Below are 21,283 nucleotides of genomic sequence, written 5' to 3' on the forward strand. Positions count from 1 at the left end.
AAAAAAAAAAAAAGCAAAACACTGTGTATTACTATTGTAATCCGTAGTGCAATAGGTGCTGGGTGAACAGTGGTTCCCCCCACATTCTTTAATTTTTGTTACTTCATAAAGTTTAATAATATGATTTTTTTCTAAAACTATTTTTTTTCAATAATATGAGAAAAAATAAACTATAAAAAAGCTAAGTTCAATTAAAAAAAACCTATCAAATCTATAAATTGAGACAATCTGAGTTATCTCGATAAATCCATAAACTAACTAAATTATCAATTAGCTCAGTGTCTAAAGCACTGTTATTAAACCCGGCCTGACGGGTTGACCCGAGACCCGGTCGACCTGGTGGCTAGACAGGTCCGGGTTTAGTAAAAGACTGGCTGTGGCAACAGCCCGGCCAAACCCGGGCGACCTAGGCTAACCCGGACGAGACCCGGTTTTTTTTTTTCAAATGTGGAATTTGAAACCCATTGGTATATATACTCTATGTTCCCATGAAAAAAGTCATGTTTTTTCAATGTGGGATAAAAAAACCTTTTGGTTTAAATACTTCAACTTAAAAGGATAACATAATATCTTTTCAATGTGGGATTTGAAACCCTTTCATATATATACTCTATGTTCTCATGAAAAAAGTTATGTTTTTTCGATGTGGGATTTGAAACCCATTAGTATATATACTATATGTTCCCAAGAAAAAAATCATGTTTTTTCGATGTGAGATAAAAAACCTTTTGGTTTAAATACTTCAACTTAAAATGATAACTTAGTATCTTTTCAATGTGGGATTTGAAGCCCTTTCATATATATACTCTATGTTCCCATGAAAAAAGTTATGTTTTTTCAATGTGAGATTTGAAATCTATTAGTATATATATTGTATGTTTCCAAGGAAAAAGTTATGTTTTTTCAATGTGGGATAAAAAACTTTTTAAAATATTCTTTTAAACTTCATAATATATATAATCTATATTTACATGGATTTTTTCATATGAAATATTAAAATTTTAATTTTTCTTTAATTTTCCCGGGTTAATCCGTGTTGACCCGAGTTGACCCGGGTTGACCCATGAAACCCGGGACCCGGCCCCTTGGCCGGGTCAACCCCCAGGCCGGGTTTAATAACTATGGTCTAAAGATTAAAAAAAGACTAATTTAAAAAAGCTAAACTTACCATACCCGCGAATCAAGTCAACTAGACAAACATGTGAATAGGTCCATGGACTTTATAAAGTTTAATAACATAATGTTTTTCTGAAACTATTTTTAAACTATATGAGAAAAAAAGTAGAGGATAAAAAAAGTCAAGTTCAACTAAAAAAACACCTCACAAAACTCATAAACCAGGGCAACCCAGGTTACTCCGACAAACACACAACCTATCCTAATCTTATAGAAAGGTAAAATAAAAAGAAATAAATTATGAATTCAAATTCCCAACCATCCCAATATTAAAAAGATAAAATGAACAAAAACAAATTTGAAAAAAAATCAAAAACATAAAGAAAAAAGAAAGAAAGCAAAACACTGTGGGTTATTATTATCATTCACAGTGCAATGTGTGTGGGTAAACAATGGTTTCCTCACACTCTTTAATTTTTGTTACTTTATAAAGTTTAATAACATGACTTTTCTATAAAACTATTTTTTTAACTATATGAGAAAAAAATAGATTATAAAAAAAGTTAAGTTCAATTAAAAAAAAAACAGTTCACCAAACTCGTAAACCGGGGTAACCTAGGTTACCTTGGCAAACTCATAAACCACGCTAACTTTATATAAAGAAATAAATTACAAGGTTAAATTCTTAACAATCTCAATTTTAAAAGATAAAATAAAAAAAAAATAGATTTGAAAAAAAAATCATAACAAAAATTAAAAAACAAAGAAAAAGAAAAGAAAAGCAAAACACTGTGTATTACTATTGTAATCCGTAGTGCAATAGGTGTTGGGTGAACAGTGGTTCCCCCAACATTCTTTAATTTTTGTTACTTCATAAAGTTTAATAACATGATTTTTCTCTAAAATTATTTTTTTCAATAATATAAGAAAAAATAAACTATAAAAAATTTAAGTTCAATTACAAAAATCTATTAAATTCATAAATTGAGACAACCTGAGTTATTTCGATAAATTCATAAACTAAGTTAACCTTAATGAGAGATAAAATAAAAAGGAAAAAAATTATAAAACTAAATTATCAATTAATTTAATATTAAAAAATAAAAATAATTTAAAAAAAATAAAAAAAAAACATGTATAAAAAAACAATATAAAAAAAATAATATAACAATTCACTATATTTTAGTGGGAAAAGCTAGAGTTTTTTCTCCCTTTAGCTTTTGTTATTATAATATTATTGCAGCGTGTAAGAAATATTAAGATTTCGATGCATTTTGAAAGAATCAATGTCCTCTACTTTTTTATTCTTTTCCATCAATATCCATGCATTCTATCCTTTCGTGATTTCCAATTATGTGGCTCCATGGAGAAGGCTCGACACAGACACTGTGATGCTGCTGGTAACTGGTAAAGACTATATATACATCAGCCAAAATTACCACCTCTTCACTTGCAGACCTCTCTGTCTCTCTCTCTCTCCCTGTCTCTCTTCCAACTTCCGTTATTAACAGACAGCCACCACCCTCCTCCCTCCATTATTTAACTAATTCGCCACTACCACCGAACATTCATTAGTGGGGAATTTCTCTCGGTGACAAGTTCTTCTTCTTCTTCTACACTTTCCGTTTCTTGGTTCTCTGTGTTTAAGCACTCTTCTTTGTTTTTCTCGCATCTCCTATGGCTCTCTCTGCATTTTCTTTCTCTGCTCATGTCAATAGTGTCACAAGTTTAGACCACCTTCAAAATTATAGTTTTTTATCTTCTCATTTCTTATGGAGAACAGATCTGCTGTGCCAATCTTTTAAAAAGATCAATCAGGTTTGACTTACTCTTTACATATATGGAATAATATCGATGATAAAAGATGACTAGCTAGCTCTTGTTCATCGTGTCAAAATTCAATTCTTTTCATTTGACTTTTTTTATAAAGTTTTTGCAAAGCTTCAATCTTAACATTGAGAAAGAGCCCACCAAGTTTCTCTGTAATTTTAATTCTTTCCGATTCTCAGTTTAGTGTACATAGGAGAAGTAGACTGTTGAAAGAAAAGGGTGTTTTTGTGCTGTTTAGGTACATGTCAAGAAAAGGCCAAATGGGGTTTGTGCATCACTATCAGAGAGCGGCGAGTTTCCTTCACAGAGGCCACCAACACCTCTCTTGGACACCGTAAACTATCCAATTCATATGAAAAATCTATCTATCAAGGTCAATAACTAAAACGACATGTCTACTTTTGTATTCATGGAAAAAGTAAAAAACTTTACCATCATAGAGTATTTGTGCATGCACTTTACTTACTGGTGATCATCATATCAATATAGGAGTTAAAACAACTAGCAGAGGAGCTGCGGTCCGATGTTATCTTCAATGTTTCGAAAACTGGGGGTCACTTAGGCTCTAGCCTTGGTGTTGTGGAGCTCACCGTGGCTCTTCACTATGTTTTCAATAGCCCTCAAGACAAGATACTGTGGGATGTTGGCCATCAGGTTTTTTTTTTGCTCTAATTCTTGTTTAGTTTAATTAGTTTATTCTTTCTTGTTGCAGCTGATTAAAACAGAGATTTGTCTAAGATAGCACGCTTTTTTGTGATGATGGATCTAAATATAACTGTACCACTACTGGTTTGCAGGCTTACCCTCACAAGATTCTAACTGGGAGAAGAGACAAGATGCATACAATAAGACAGACCAATGGATTGGCTGGTTTTACAAAGCGATCGGAGAGTGAATATGATTGTTTTGGCACTGGTCACAGCTCTACCACCATTTCTGCTGGCTTGGGTACTGAGCTGTCTCCCTTCTAAACATAATGAATTATTACAATTACCTTGGACTATTTATTATCTATGTTCATTGTTTTTTTCTGGTTCCTTGTCAAACCTCTTGTTGCAGTTCTAGAGTGTTTCCTATGTTCACTCAGCTGAGTGTTATTCCCAAAGTAGCGAATGCTAGATGTCTAACGTTCTTCTTAAGATTGATTTATCTGGCAGACCGCCGCAATTATCTATAAAGAAAAAAATATATAGATCACTGCAATCCTGCAGCATGGATTCCACATTTATATATTTATCTCTAAAATTTGTTGGATTCTACAGACTTATTTATTCATTTTCTAATACGCTAGTGTTTCGTGAATATGGAATCATCACACCTAGCATCATTTATCACATAATGTTTTGATTGGATCTCAGTTCAAACTATTTTAACTGTTATTGGCAAAATTTACTTCGAAACAAATTGAACGAATAGGGCCTGCCTTCACATGATATATGAACTTTGGGTGGTTTTGGTGGACAGGAATGGCTGTGGGGAGAGATCTAAAAGGAAGAGCGAACAATGTGGTTGCTGTTATAGGTGATGGTGCCATGACAGCAGGACAAGCTTATGAAGCTATGAACAATGCAGGGTACCTAGACTCTGATATGATCGTTATTCTTAATGACAACAAACAGGTTTCTTTACCAACTGCCAATTTAGATGGGCCAACACCACCTGTCGGAGCCTTGAGCAGTGCTCTCAGTAGGCTGCAATCAAACAGGCCTCTCAGAGAACTAAGAGAGGTTGCTAAGGTAAATACACATGGGAGATAGGGGCTGGCATGGGGCGGAGGGTATGCTTTGATTAACTTGTTGGAACTGAAAACTGGTTTTGTTACTACTGAAACTATTGCAGGGAGTTACAAAACAAATTGGTGGACCGATGCATGAATTGGCAGCAAAGGTTGACGAATATGCTCGTGGAATGATCAGTGGTTCTGGATCAACCCTCTTTGAAGAGCTTGGTCTCTATTATATTGGTCCGGTGGACGGGCACAATATTGATGATCTTATTGCCATACTCAAAGAGGTGAAGAGTACTAAAACAACAGGTCCTGTCCTAATCCATGTTGTCACCGAGAAAGGTCGTGGGTATCCATATGCTGAGAGAGCTGCGGACAAGTACCACGGTAAATACAAGGGACAAAGTCCACAAGAAAAGCAGTGCTGCTAAAAAAGCTCAAGTAGCTACATTGCAGTTCTCTTTGTAGAACACAAGGAAAAACTAGTACTTTCAATTCAACTTCTAACCCTGTGAAAAATTCATTCACGTGACACTGCATTCTGCATCTAAGAGCTTATCATCAGAAAAGAGTAACTGCAATTTATTTTTTTTATTTTCAGGAGTGAACAAGTTTGATCCCGCAACTGGAAAGCAGTTCAAGGCAAGTGCTAGCACACAGTCTTACACAACATATTTTGCAGAGGCTTTGATTGCAGAAGCTGAGGCGGATAAAGATGTTGTTGCAATTCATGCTGCAATGGGAGGAGGGACAGGCTTAAATCTCTTCCTTCGCCGTTTTCCGACAAGATGTTTTGATGTGGGGATCGCAGAACAGCATGCTGTTACTTTTGCTGCGGGACTTGCCTGTGAAGGTCTTAAACCTTTTTGCGCAATCTACTCGTCTTTCTTGCAGAGGGCTTATGACCAGGCAAGTCAAATAGCTTCTTCCTTCTTATCCAGTTATATGACAATACACAGCAATAGCTGGTTGGCATTACATTGTTACCAGACACTGGCTCAAGCCCCCATGTAGATACTATTATTAATGTAAAAATGGTGTATACCACAGGTGGTACATGATGTTGATTTGCAGAAACTTCCAGTAAGATTCGCAATGGACAGAGCTGGGTTGGTGGGAGCAGATGGTCCCACACATTGTGGAGCTTTTGATGTCACTTATATGGCATGCCTCCCTAACATGGTTGTTATGGCTCCTTCTGATGAGGCAGAGCTTTTCCACATGGTTGCTACTGCTGCTGCTATAGATGATCGTCCTAGCTGTTTCCGCTACCCGAGAGGTAATGGTGTTGGTGTTCAGTTGCCACCAGAAAACAAGGGCATTCCTCTTGAGGTAGGTGTAGCTGATAATCTATTTGCATCTGTTCCCATGGAGGAAAATTTCAGATGAATCGATATTTTATTCTGAATATATCTTCAAACTTACCTTGCAGGTTGGAAAAGGCAGGATATTGATTGAAGGGGAGAGGGTGGCACTCTTAGGCTATGGTACTGCAGTCCAGAGCTGTTTAGCTGCTGCCTCTTTAGTGGAACGCCACGGTATTCATCTGACAGTTGCAGATGCCAGGTTCTGCAAGCCATTGGACAATGCCCTTATTCGTAGCCTTGCAAAATCACACGAGGTTTTGATTACAGTGGAAGAAGGATCAATTGGGGGCTTCGGGTCTCATGTTGCTCACTTTCTAGCCCTGGATGGTCTTCTTGATGGCAAACTAAAGGTACTCATCTCTGTAATTTTTCCCAATGAATTATGCCATTGGTTCTTGTCGAGACTGGAATTGGAATACTCACTCATAACTTTGAAAATCATTTGCAGTGGCGACCGGTTGTTCTTCCTGATAGGTACATTGACCATGGATCGCCAGCTGATCAACTGATAGAAGCTGGTCTCACACCATCTCACATTGCAGCAACGGTATTCAATATACTCGGACAAAGAAGAAACTCTCTGGAGATTATGTCATCATAAAGAAGAAGGAGACACCAATTTTGCATTCTTACAACAACGTACAAATAGAAGGACTGTAAGATTTATGTGTAACCTTCAAATCACTGTAGACAATGCAGTGTCAGTTTTAGGACAACAACAGCATGTATAAACAGCACCATCTTTGCTTACGAGTCATAAACATTCCAGCCTGAGCTATTTCAGATGAATGCAAAGCCGTTGAAGCTTTTGGCACTGATAAAATTGAAATCTGATAGCTCTTACGGCATGTTTGGCATGGAGCCATGGAATGTAATAAAATGTGTGATGTAATGATATGGTGTCGTGTAAAAGTAACAAAATATGTTATGAAAGGGGAATTAAATCTTCATTTTGGTCCCTGTAATTTTTTGAGAACTATACTTTAGTGCTTATTTTGGTCCAGCACAATGCTATGATGCTATTGGAAGTTTTGGCTTCACTTTGTAAATGCGCACAAACTCCCAAGAGAATATTGTTTATGGCCAACACAGACTATAGTGTAAAAATATTATTATTCTTGGTGACATATGGTGGAATGCCCATGTCGAGTGGCGAGTGGCTAGTGGCGAGTGGCGAGTGGCGAGTGGCTAGGGGCTAGGGCTTCAACGGAACCATCTAGGCGCTTGTCTGTCAATTTTATTATCCACAACAAATGATGGTGGGGCGGTGCCTCAATTGATCCTCGCAACATTGAGTGGGCAATTGCCTAAGTGACAATTACATGAAATAACCAATAAAAGGAAGATACGAAAGATATTCTAGTTTTTTCAGTTATTGTAGATTTATATAATTAGTTAAAATATGTATAAAATAACCTGAATATTTATATTAAAAAAATATAAATATAAAAATATTTAGTGTGTGTATTGAGTGTGTGATGAAGAAAAGACAAGAAACAAGAATTTTTCATGCTTTAATTATATAGGTTAGTATAGCTAGCCTAATTAAAACAAACTCAAAACAATTATGAAAATAATATAAATATTAAAAAAATAATTAAAACTATAAAACAATATATTTTAGATGTAATTCGAGTATAAATTATAATGAGTTTATATTATAAAAAACTTGCTTAAATTACAATCATTAAACAAGTTTATGTATTTTTAAAAACTTGAATTTGTATCGTGAATAACTATTATTTGAAAGCCAATAATATAGTTTCGGTAATTAGATTTAGAAATTGTTATTTGATGTTGTGTTAATTATTATATTTTAAAGTATTTTTTATTTAAAAATATATTAAAATAATATTTTTTTTATTTTTTAAATTTATTTTTAATAGTAGTAAGTAAAAATAATATAAAAAAATAAAAAAAATAAATTAAAATTCTCTTTATCGCAAGATGGGTTCATGCATTTTCGAAGAAGAAGTCACGGGAAAGAATAAATAAATGTCAACTGTGGAAAAAGGCAACTATAATTAAAGTCAATACAAGCCTTTGCTTTGCCTTCCACGTCGACAGCGCAAAGCACTAAGAGGCGCGGACATGCGTTACCATTCAATTAACCCTTCAGTCCAATCAAGTTACATAGCAAAATTTCTGCACCACAATATTTCGGTGGTTCAAAATAGAAAAAAAAATAAATAAATCTTATCCTCATAAAAAAATAAAATTATAATGATAATTTAAAGGTTTTATAAGATCAGCTTTTGGATTAATTCGTGCAGTCAACAAATGATTGATTGATGTGTGATTTCTTATAACATTAATTCATAAAACCTTGATTGCATATAATAGTACTTTAGGAGTTTTATAATTTTTTTAAATTTACTTTTTTTAAATTTATCTTTTATCTCCTCTGTTTATTTAATAGGTTAATTTATGTTACCTTTAAGTTTTAAACAATTTAATCTAATTAGATTTTATTTAATTTTTTTATATTACATCGTTGAAAATTAAATATTATTTTTTTTAATTTAATTTTTATAAAGTTATCTCGATTTTATGATTTAAGTCATGAGTTTAACAATTTAATCCTGGTTGATTATATTTATTTTTTTGAAATTTTTAATTAAATATATATATTTTAATCAATTACACTTTTAAACAAACTCAATCTTATTTTTAAAAAAAAAATTATCAATTACTATTAGATTGTTTGATAATGAAACTTTGTAAATTTTTTATTTTTCGTGGAATTATCTCAATCTCATGAGTTTTTTTTCTTGATTTTAACATTCAACGTTATATTTGTTGGGAATGCATATTTGTAATTTCTTTTATTTGCTTTTTATGAAGTTATTTTAGTCTAATGATCCGGTTACAAGTTTAACAAGTTAGCCCGAATTGACACGAATTATTTTTTATCATTTTTTAATTGATTTTTTTTATTTCATCCTTGAATATAAAGTTGGTTGAAAATTCAATTTCATGATTTTTTTTTTTTGCTTTCTTTGAGGAAACCAATCTCATGATCCGGATTGCAAGTTTAACAAATTAATCCGAATTGACTCGAGTAGTTTTTTTATTTTATTTTTAATTTTATCTTTCAATATCAAGTTATTCGAAATCGACTTTTATAATTTATTTTGATTTGTTTTCTATATAGTTATCATGGTTTTATGACCAAAGTTATAGATTTGAGAGGTTAAACTAGGTCGTATCAATAATTAAAAAAGATGTTTTCCAATATATATCATATTTTGAATTTATAATTAATTGTTTTTATTAGAAAACATATTAGCAACACTTAAATTTTTTTATGTTATAAAAACATTGATTTGACTCACAATATAGCGCGTGTTAATGATCTAAGCACTCTCTAGATTGACTCTTTATTAAAAATTATAGAAAAAACCATTATTTTCACAACAATCATGGAAGATGGGAGGGAATTGGTCATTAATTGCATAGTTATTAGACTTGCTAGGGTTGTGGATTTGCCGGGTCAATTTAAAAGTCATATTATTTTATTTTTTAAAATAAAACAACATTATTTTAGATAAGAATTTTAAAAAGAAATGTTCTTCAAATTTATCTAACTAAGTCTCACATAGATTTGATTAGATCAAATCAATTTTTAAATTGATTCAAAATAAAATCTAATTCAAGTCAGGCTGCAAATCAATCCACTAAGCCGTAACCGATTTAATAACACTATGATTAATTGGCTGTGGAACTGCTCCTGCGGCTTCATTCTCTTTATTGTTTTTGCTTTCTCTATGACCAATTCTGATGGTCTCAAGTTACAAATCTACAGCACCCAATTTTCCATCTTTGGTAGGAAAATTGCAATTTTTTTTTATTTTTTGGTTTAATAAGGGTCTCAAACTCTTAATATATTCTGGATTTATACAGTATCTCTCACTTGTAGAATGGTAATAAATCAAATATTGACTCGTATATTTTTTTGCTTACCTTTCTCTAAAATTTATCAATAACTTTAAACAATATCAAGAAATTATATATAGCATGAAACAGAAATTGTGAGTCTCTAAACAGTTAATTATATATTTTCTAACTCTCTGATAAGTCTTTAATACATCTATTTATTATGGTGTTTTGTTGTTGTACAGGTTAGGAGGCATAGTGTTATGTTTATAAAGAAAACTCAACCTCAAAATTATGTTTTAAAATATTTTTTTTTAATTATTTTTTATATTAGTACATCAAAATAATTTAAAAATATTAAAAAATTAAAGTTTAAAAAAACAGTGTTTTGACTACATTGTCAAAGGCCCTTAAAATGTCACTTTACCCTTGATGATGCCACCACTCTCACATCAGCTAAGAGACAAGACTTTAATTTCTTATAAGCACAAAAAATCTATTTTCCCATAAAAAATCATTTAAAAGAACAAAATTTACAATGCGATTACAATGGACAATACCTAATAGGAGGCCTACCATCCTAGCCGATATGAGATTGGTGGCATCATCAGCCCCTTAAAAAACATCACATAATTTATTTTAAGATAATTATTATAAATTTATAAAATTATGTCTTTATTTGACTTTACATTTTAGTCTCTTAATTTCTAAAATGTATTCATAATCAAGTCATACTTGATTTACATTCTATTTTAATTTCTTATCATAATGCTTAAAGAGTGTTATCTATTAAGTTTCTAATATGTTGATATAAATATAAATCAAAATAATAATTAAAATAAGATTAGATCAATTAATAATATAATTTGTTGTATCATATGTTTCTCTATTTGTTACTTTTAATTAGAACAATATATAATCAAGATAAAAAATATTAGTAATTTTTATATAAAACAACTTAGTAGTCTTAGAAAAAATAAAATTGCAATGTAAAATATGAAGCATGATCATTTGCTGTAATGTTTAAAGTGAGTAAGTTAAGAGAAATTATATTTTCTCTAATTTAATTCTCCATGGAAATTCAAAATTGCATATGCAAATGAAACTCTAATATATGAAAATAAATTACATGATAATTTTTCAGTTATGAAAGATGAAATAACCAATAAAAAAGTAAGATATGAAAGATGTTATAGTTTTTCCAGTTATTGTAGATTTATATAATTAGTTAAGATATATACAAAATAACCCCAAACACTTGCATTAAAAAAATTATAAATGTAAAAAATATTTAGTATATATATATTGAGTGTGTGATGAAGAAAAGACAAAAAAACAAGAATTTTTCATGCTTTAATTATATAGGTTACTATAGCTAGCCTAATTAAAAAAAAACTCAAAACAATTATGAAAATAATATAAAATTATTAAAAAAATAATTAAAACTATAAAACAATATATTTTAGATGTAATTTGAGTATAAAAACAATCCCAATTAGTTATAATGAGTTTATATTATAAAAAACTTGTTTAAATTATAATCATTAAACTAGTTTACTCATCTTTTTAAACTTGAATTTGTGTTGTGAATAACTATCATTTGAAAGCCAATTATATAGTTTCGGTAATTAGATTTAGAAATTGTTGTTTGGTGTTGTGTTAATTATTATATTTTAAAGTATTTTTATTTTAAAATATATTAAAATGATATTTTTTTATTTTTTAAAATTTATTTTTAATAGTAGTAAATCAAAATAATATGAAAATATAAAAAAAAAATTAAAATTCTCTTTATTCGCAAGATGGGTTCATGCATTTTCGAAGAAGAAGTCACGGGAAAGAATAAATAAATGTCAACTGTGGAAAAAGGCAACTATAATTAAAGTCAACACAAGCCTTTGATTTGCCTTCCACGTCGACAGCGCAAAGCACTAAGAGACGCGGGCATGCGTTACCATTCAATTAACCCTTCAGTCCAATCAAGTTACATGGCAAAATTTCTGCACCACAATATTTCGTTGGTTCAAAATAGAAAAATAAATAAATAAATCTTATTCTTATAAAAAAAAATTATAATGATAATTTAAAGGTTTTCTAAGATCAGCTTTTGGATTAATTCGTGCAGTCAACAAATGATTGATTGATGTGTGATTTCTTATAACATTAATTCATAAAACCTTGATTGCATATAATAGTACCTTAGGAGTTTTATAATTTTTTTAAATTTATTTTTTAAAAATTTATCTTTTATTTCCTTATTTACTCGGTTCATTTAATAGTTTAATCTATGTTACCTAGAATTTTAAACAGTTTTATTTAATTAGTTTTTTTAATTAATTTTTTAATATTAAATTAGTTGAAAATTAAATATTATGTTTTTTTTAATTTGATTTCTATAAAATTATCTTGATTTTATCATTCAGGTCACAAGTTTAATCATTTGATTCTGTTTATTTTTTTAAAAAAATTTAATTAAATATATATTTTTTAATCAATTGCACCCTCCAACAACTCAATTTTTTTTAAATATCAATTAATATTAGGTTGTTTGACAATTAAACTTTGTAATTTTTTTTTTTCATGGAGTTATCTCGATTTTTGTGAGTTTTTTTTTTCTTGATTTTAACATTCAACATTATATTTGTTGGGAATGCATCTTTGTAATTTCTTTTATTTGCTTTTTACGAAGTTATTCTAGTCTTATAACCCGGGTTACAAGTTTAATAAGTTAGCCCGATTTGACACGAATTATTATTTTTTTAATTGATTTTTTTATTTCATCCTTAAACATAACATTGGTTGAAAATTGAATTTCAGAATTTTTTTATTTACTTTTTTTTAAGGTTATACCAATCTTATGATCCGGATTGTAGGTTTGACAGATTAAACCGGATTGACTCGAGTAGTTTTTTTATTCTATTTTTAATTTAATGTTTTTTTTCAATTTTATCCTTTAATATTAGGTTGTTCGGAATCGACTTTCATAATTTATTTTGATTTGTTTTCCATATAGTTATCACGGTCTCATGAGTAGAGTTATAGATTTGAAAGGTTAAATCAGGTCGATTTAATATATATGTCATCGAATCAATAATTAAAAAAGATGTTTTTCAATTTTAATCATATTTTGAGGTTATAAATAATTATTTTATTAGAAAACACATTAGCAAAACTTAAATTTTATATGTTATAAAAAGAATTGATTTAACTCCCAGTATAGCATGTGTTATTTCTAGATTGAACATGTATTTAGATTCTCTTCATTAAAAACCATAGAAAAAATCATTATTTTCACAACAATCATAAAAGATTGGAGGGTATTGGTCATTAATTGCATGGTTATTAGACTTGTTAGAGACGTGTATTTGCCGAGTCAATTTAAAATAATATTATTTTATTTTTTAAAATAAAACAACATTATTTTAAATAAAAATTTTAAAAAGAAATGTTCTTTAAATTTATCCAACTAGGTCTCACATAGATTTGATCAGATCAGTTTTTAAATTGATTCAAAATAAAACTTAATTTAAATCAGGCTGCAAATCAATCCATTAAGCCGTAATCGATTTAATAACACTATGATTAATTGGCTGTGGAACTGCCCCTCTGCCCCTGAGGCTTCATTCTCTTTATTGCTTTTGCTTTCTCCATGACCAATTCTGATGGTCTCAAGTTAAAAATCTACGGCATCCAATTTTCCATCTTTGGTAGGGAAATTGCATTTTTTTTTTTTTTGGTTCAAGGGTCTCAAACTCTCAACGTAATCTGAATTTCTACGGTGTTTCTTACATGTAGAATGATAATAAATCAAATATTGACTCATATATATATATATATATATATATTTGCTTGCTTCTCTCTAAAAGTTATCAAATATCAAGCTATAGTGAAATTATATATAGCATGAAAAAAAATTATGAGTCTCTAAATAGTTATTTGAAGAATAATAGTTAGAAAAGTATTCCAAATTTAGAAAAAAAAGTTTCAATAAGATTAAATTCTGAATTTTTTTTCACCCCATACTATAAATATATTCAGTCGATAAAAAATATAGAATTCATCAATAATTTTATTGTTGATTATAAAAATTAAGACTCATAAAAATTAAATAGTGGTGAAAAAATTGTTATCGTTGATTAGAGACTTGTAGTGCTTCCAATGGGTGCTGTGTTTCTACAGAAAATGAGTGATTCAAAAACTATGCTGTCCATAAGTATTCCTAGCTACATGATCGAGCATGCATTTGGATTCCCATCACTAAAAACCATTAACAAATCTTTATTTTCACAGCAATCATAGAAGATTGGAGGGCCATGGCCATTAATTGGCTGTGGAGTTGCCTCTGAGGCTACATTTTCTCCTGTATCTTTTGATCCCTCTTCTTCCCTTTTGTTGGCTACAATCTCTACCTTCTTCCTTGTCTTCTTTTTTAGTTTCTTTAACAGTTTTTGTGGATCGATTCTGCCTGTTACCACCACCTTTGTGTTTGTTCATGCCCGTTGTGAATGTCTCTACACCTAGAATACAATTAACGAAAGCATAAAATGATTGTTTCACGTAACATATATCAAATTTTATCTTTATATTTTTATGTTTTAAAATGTTTTTTTCTTGAAATATTTTTAAATAATTTTTTTAATTTTTTTTATATTAGTACATTAAAATGATTTTAAAATATCAAAAAAATCAAAATTATGTTTTAACTATATTATCAAACGCCCTCAAAATATCACTTAGCCCTTGATAATATCACCACTCTCACATTGGCTAAGAGATAAGACTTTAGTTTCTTATAAGCACAAAAAAATCTATTTTCCCATAAAAATCATTTAAAAGAACAAAATTTATTATTTGATTATGTTAACAATACCTACTAGGAGGCCTACCATCCTAGCCGATGTGGAATTGGTGGCATCATCGGCCCTTAAAAAATATCACATGATTTATTTTAAGATAATTATTATAAATTTATATAATCATGTCTTTATTTGACTTTACATTTTAGTCTCTCAATTTCTAAAATGTATTTATAATAAACTCATACTTGATTTATGTTCTATTTTAATTTCTTATCATGATGCTTAAAGAGTGTTATTTATTAAGTTTTTAATATGTTGATATAAATCAGAATAATAATTAGAATAAGATTAGATAAAAAAAATAAAGCATGATCATTTGCATCAATGTTTAAAGTGAGTAAGTTAAGAGAAATTATATTTTCTCTAATTTAATTCTCAACGGAAATTCGAAATTGCGCGTGCAAATAAAACTCTAAGAGCGTGTTTGGCAGTGTGGTTGCAGGTGCTTTTCAAATAATTTTTCGTGCTAAAATGTATGACAATGATGTTTTTTCATTTTTAAAAAATTATTTTTGACATCAGCACATCAAAACGATCCAAAACATACAAATTATATTAAATTTTAGCAAAAAAAAAATCAAATTTTTTAGGAACACAGCCGCAGCCACATTGCCAAACATTCCCTAATAATACACATTCCAGGTGAGAGAGCTAGTCCTGGAAAAGTGACAGCCCTTGTTATTCTAAGGAAAATGGAGTCTTACCTCTTTGCATTTGATGGACCTGGACTTTTCAGGACTATGGTGTTTTGATAATGTTGTTCAATTCTCGCTACTTGGTAAACATTGACAAGTTTAATAAAAAAATTTTACCTCAAAAATGATTTATTATTTAATTATACAACAATAAATTACATGATAATTTTTTATATTAAATACTTATTTTAGAAGTAAAAAATTTATGATAGGAACGTGGTGCCGAGAGGATAAAAGTACATTATTAATAATAAAAAATATTTTTTTTTAAATTGAGGGCAACTAAAAAAAGGAAAAAAGTAGTTTGGATGTTGCAAATTTACTCGTTAAACCTGCAACTCGTCTTATGTACTCAATTGGATTCAATGATTTTTTATCAATTTTTTTAACCCTTATATAAAATAGCAAAAAAAAAAGATCCCACACGCGTGGGCCTGGGCATTTAAAAATACAGCTCTAACGCGTGGGCCTTCCAGCTCGTGCGCTAGGTCTATCTTTATTTTTTTTAATTTTTTAAATGTCATCTACCATGTTTTTTTAAAAAATAAAAAGCAGACAGTATGGCATCAATGACAACAAATGAAACATCATCTGTTTTTGTGAAACCCAACGACTAGAGGTCGTTGGAAAAATAGGGCTTTGAATCTTTGGCTTAAAAACTTATTTTCAATTTATATTGACCTAAAACACCTTAATAAATAACCTAAGTTAACCAACCAAATCTGATTCATAAAACCGCGATAACCTTATAGAATACAAACTGAAACAAATTATGAATTCTAATTTCCAATCAACCCAATATTAAAGGATGAAATTTAAAATAATTCAACTAAAAAAAGATTAAAAAAAAACTTGAGTCAACCAGTGTGACCTGCAATCAGGTCATAAGACTGTGATAACTATGTAGAAAGCAAATAAAAAATTAGAAATCTTAATTCCCAACCAACCCAATTTTAAAGGATTACACTAACAAAAAAAAAATAACTCGAGTCAACTTTGGTTAATTTGTTAAACCCGGATAAAAAGACTGAGATAAATCCATAGAAAGCGATTCAAAATCAATTATAAAGTTTGGTTCCTAATTAACTCGATGTTGAAGGATAAAGTTGAAAAAATAAAATAAAAAATAGATAAAAAAAATAACCCGAGTCATCATAGCTAGCCCATAAAATTCACAATATAGATTATGAGATCAGAATAACTATATAGAAAGCAAATCGAAACAAATTATGAAGCCTTATACTTAGTTAACCTAATATTGAAGGATGAAATTGTAAAAAAAAAATAAAATTTGAACAAAAAGGCCTAAAATATTTGAGGATCAAAATAAAAAAGAGCTTGGCTTTTCACTACTTATTGCTACAGTGAAAAAACCAAGCCCTTTAGAATATGTTAACTAGATAAATGGCCCGTACTATGCTGCGAGCAGGGCCAAGATTTCTCAACGCCAAAAAATTATATCCAGACGACGATAATATGAGACAAATAAAGTTAAATTTACTAAAATGTGACATAAAATATGAGATCGAAACACCACGTAGAAAGGAAAGTGAAAAGAAATCATAAAGTTCAAGACCTATTACCCTAATGTTAAAGATGAAAACAAAAATAAATAAAAATAATATAACATCAAAGAAGAAAAATTGAGTGACTCGGGCTTACTTAACGAACCCACAACCCGCAATATGAGACCAGGATAAATAAAGAATTTCAAAAGGACCTAGTAAAAAAATCAAAGTTCAATAAAAAAGCATTAAAAAAAAAAAAGCTAACCCGGGATAGCTTTACTAGCCTGCTTTTGAAATAACCAGACAGAAAAAAGTGACAAAATGATAAAGCTTGAGGGCAAATAATTAAAAGTAAATGATGAAATTGAAAAAAAAACACATAAAAATCAACAAAAAAAATCTGAGCCAACTTAAGTTAACTCGACTAACCTACCATTCGTGACATGAGATTGAGATAAAAAAAAAAGACTTACAAAAAAAGGACCTAACAAAAAAGACCAATGTTAGATAAAAAAAAAACATTGAGAAATAAAATGCAAATTGACTATGATTAGCTTAACCAACCCGCTCTCGAAATAACAAAACAATAAGAGATGCAAAAAAAATAAAAATGATAAAGCTTATTGTCAAATAATTTAATGCGAAATGATGAAATTGAAAAAAAAATCATTAAAAAAATTAAGAAAAAAAAAACTGAGTCCACTGAGGCTAACTCGACCAACTCACCACTAGAGATATGAGACCGAGATTAAAAATAAATAGACTTCCCAAAGAAGCACCTAGCAAAAAAACTAAAGTTAAATAAAAAAATAAGAAATAAAATGCAAGTTTACCTAAATTAACTTGATTAACTTGCAGTCAGGATAACCCAGCAGAAAGAAAAGTGAAAAAATCACATAGCTCAATGATTAATAATATAACGTCAAATAATAAAATTGTAAAAAAAAAAATTGTTGAAAAAAATTGAGAAAAAATATGGAAAGGAAAGTGTAACAAATAATGAAACTAAGGGTTTAATAATAAAATGTTGAATTATAAATTCAAAACAAAAATTCAATTTTCAATAAAGGATTGTCATGATAGACAGCAACCATGTAAAAATAACAAAGTAAAATATCCAACCGTAAAACAATTAAAAACCTAAACAATGAAAACCAAATATAGTATAAGAACAAAATGAAAGAAAATAATTAAAGGCTAAATTAAAAAAAAGATTAAAGAAAAGTAATCAAAAGAATGAAGATCGAAATTGAATACAAAATCAAATAAAATTAAATGTTTAGGGATGGAATCGAAAAAAAGATAAATCAAGAAAAAGGATAGGAACATAGTAATCAAAATAATGAGGATAAAAAAATTGATTAAGAAAACAAATGCAATAAAATTGGAAGGGATGAAATTGCAAAAAAAAAATCAAGAAAAGTATAAAACACAGAAATAGAGCAATCGAAAATAGAGAGATCAAATCAGATTAAATTATCAAATTGAATAAAATATCGTGGAATGAAATTAAAAAAAAATAAAAAAAGCATCAAAAGCCAAATAAATCGTGATCAAAAGAAGGAGGGTCAAAATCGATCAAATCACAAACTAGAAGACAATTACTTTTTTGAAGGTCAAGTGTGAATTTCTAAGGAATGGTAGAGAGAAGAAAGAAAGAAAAAACCTCACTGCAACCCAACTAGACTTCCCTTGTTAACACGCACCACACCAGCGGAAAAAGAATGACTTGTCACTCCCAACACCATCGTTAAAGCAAGTTTTTGGTAACAAGAAGGGACTTCATGCACCACTTGAATGGCTTGGAGGTCATCATGTGTTGAAGTGTGTGTTGCACACATCAATAACTTTTTTATAAATATTTAATAGCATAAAATTACAAAACAACCCCTAACATGACTAAAAAAAATAATAAAATCAAATGAAAAAGACCAAGATACCCTTGAAACTAACTTTATTTTTTTTTATTCTAAGGGTAGTTTTGAAATTTCATTATTTTTTAAAATGAAAAGATATAAAAAACCCCTTGCATGTTCATGTTCAATTTATTTTTCTTCTAAGAGGTATGACTATAGTTTAACTGTGTAAATTTTTTGAAAAAAACTAAAAGATCCCTTTACAAAAACTTTTTATATTTTTTTTTTCTTTCAAGATTAAAATAATTGTTTAATTGTACTAAAAGAAGGTGTCCTACGACCCTAATTAATTTTGCAACCACCATTGCACCATTTAAAAAGACAATTGTACCCTTAATTACTAGCATAACCATTTTTTCTCATAAGGTTAAAACCATAAAAACACGAAACATGTGGCAAATCACTAATGTCTTTTGCTTTTTTTTTTTTTTTTAATAATGTTGCTGCTATAGAATCACACCAACATGATGATCATCAAGAGCTTTAAAAATATGTCGGGGACAGTACCATGCCAGTTATAGATCCTGTCACTGCTACCGACTTGCAGCATTGAAGTTTCACAGGATTCTCATGCCACTTGCTGGAGCTGCAGCCAAAAGATTAATTGTGAAAGGAGAGGTTGTTTTTCAGACATCTATCTCTACTTTCCGGAGATCATTTTTAAACCTCATACTCTCTCTCTTTATGTGTGGCCAACCGGTTTCATAAATCATGCATTATACACATTGGCCAGACAGTTTTCCTCTGGACGTGTTTTTCAGAGATCATCAGACGGTGTCTGCACCTGACAGGTCAAACGGCAAGGATTTATTTTAACATGGCATGAAATCGGAAATGACTTTGTTTTTGTCGGATATTGTGCAGCTAGAGATGCCGAAAACCAAAATGGTGAGGAGAAAGACAAAGCAAGCTGCAGAAAACAAGATGCAGCAGCAAGAACACCATTAGCAAAGCTAAGGTTGTAGGCCCATGCTATCCTAGTTGTATTAAAAGAATGTTTGAAATTGTGATTGTAGTATGTTAAAATGATCTGTAAATATTAAAAAATTTTAATTTGAAATGAAAAAAATAATTCAACTTTTTTAAAATATTTTTAAAATATAAAAATAAATAGAATTTAAATCTTAAACGAGCCCCGGTCACATACCAAAAAACTTTTCAGACCGAAATGAGGGCGGCCGGAGCAGATCGTGCTCGCCAAAAATGGCCATGCACAACCATATGGTTATCGCAGCAATTTTATTAGCCGTCGGCATCTTAGAGTATCAACAGGATGTTATAACTTGAAAATTGTCGACCACAGAGTTTGATGGGCTAAAATACAAAATATATAGAGCTTAACTGAAACAGAGTTTGCAGGCCCAGGATTGGCAAGTATATTTTTTGAGTGAGCAAAGGCTACCATTTTTCTAGCATCGCCTGGCCCAAGTACAATTTTTTTTTCTTTGTTTTTTTTATGTATATAATAAGGTGGCAAATGAATTATAAGAAAAATTACTTTTATTGGATTTAACAATTTATCTTCTGTTTTTTAAAAATTATACTTATTAACATCAAATTTAAATTTTGATAAAAAAAACATTAAAATATTATCGACTTGATTTTTTTACCCTTTTTCTTTATTTTTTCCCTGAATCTTCTTGTTCTATAATAAAAATGATGCAATAATAATATACATTTTTTATTTATTTTTTTATCTGTGATGATAATAGTAAAAGTTGGTATACAACAAATAAAAAATAACATGTTTTTTTTTTAAAATCCATTCATTTATTAGTTTTATTCCCACCTCCATTTTCTTATGAGAATAAAATTATGTTTAATTTCTTATTCTTATTTTCATTATATTTCTCAAAAATAAGAATAAAATCTCATTTTCATTTTCACAATTCCATTCCCTAAAATAAATTCACTACGAGGGGAAAAAAACAAAAGAAATGTGAGAGCGAGTAGCAACTGAATGAAAAAGATGAGAGTAGGGGGAAAGGGAGAGAAGTGCGCAGTAAGAAAATAAAAAAAAACAATTAAACTGATAGAACTATAAAAAAGAATAACTAAAAAAATTTAATTATAAAAAAATTTAATTAAAATTTTTTAAAAAACTCATTAATTCGATTTTGATTTTATAAATTTAAAATCAAAAAATCAAAACAAAACAAAAAAAATCAGAAAAAAAACCGAGACAAAACCAAAAAATCAAGCTAAATTAAAAAAAAACCGAGCCAAAACTAAGTTAAAGTTATTTAAACTAGTTTTTATTTTAAAAAATTAAACTTTAAATTAATTTTAAATCTTTTTAAAAAATATTTATATTCAATTTTTTTTAATGAAAATCAAAGCAAACCGTAAATGATTATTATCCCACAGCTTGTCTGCGGGATAGAGAAAGA

At 29.6% G+C, this 21,283-nt stretch overlaps 1 protein-coding gene across 1 annotated transcript; it reads left to right on the plus strand.

Moving 5' to 3' along the window:
• Positions 1-2,432: 2,432 nt before the first annotated feature.
• LOC133706051 (probable 1-deoxy-D-xylulose-5-phosphate synthase, chloroplastic) lies at positions 2,433-7,004 on the plus strand. Its single transcript, XM_062131569.1, has 10 exons — positions 2,433-2,934; positions 3,185-3,319; positions 3,436-3,600; positions 3,744-3,894; positions 4,411-4,682; positions 4,786-5,059; positions 5,274-5,581; positions 5,723-6,004; positions 6,105-6,389; positions 6,488-7,004. Exons 1-10 carry the CDS (start codon positions 2,794-2,796, stop codon positions 6,638-6,640), a joined length of 2,166 nt encoding a protein of 721 aa, XP_061987553.1. The 5' UTR covers positions 2,433-2,793; the 3' UTR covers positions 6,641-7,004.
• Positions 7,005-21,283: the final 14,279 nt, after the last annotated feature.

This window comes from Populus nigra, chromosome 10 (genome assembly GCF_951802175.1).
Source record: "Populus nigra chromosome 10, ddPopNigr1.1, whole genome shotgun sequence".
NCBI classification, from domain to species: Eukaryota; Viridiplantae; Streptophyta; class Magnoliopsida; order Malpighiales; family Salicaceae; genus Populus; species Populus nigra.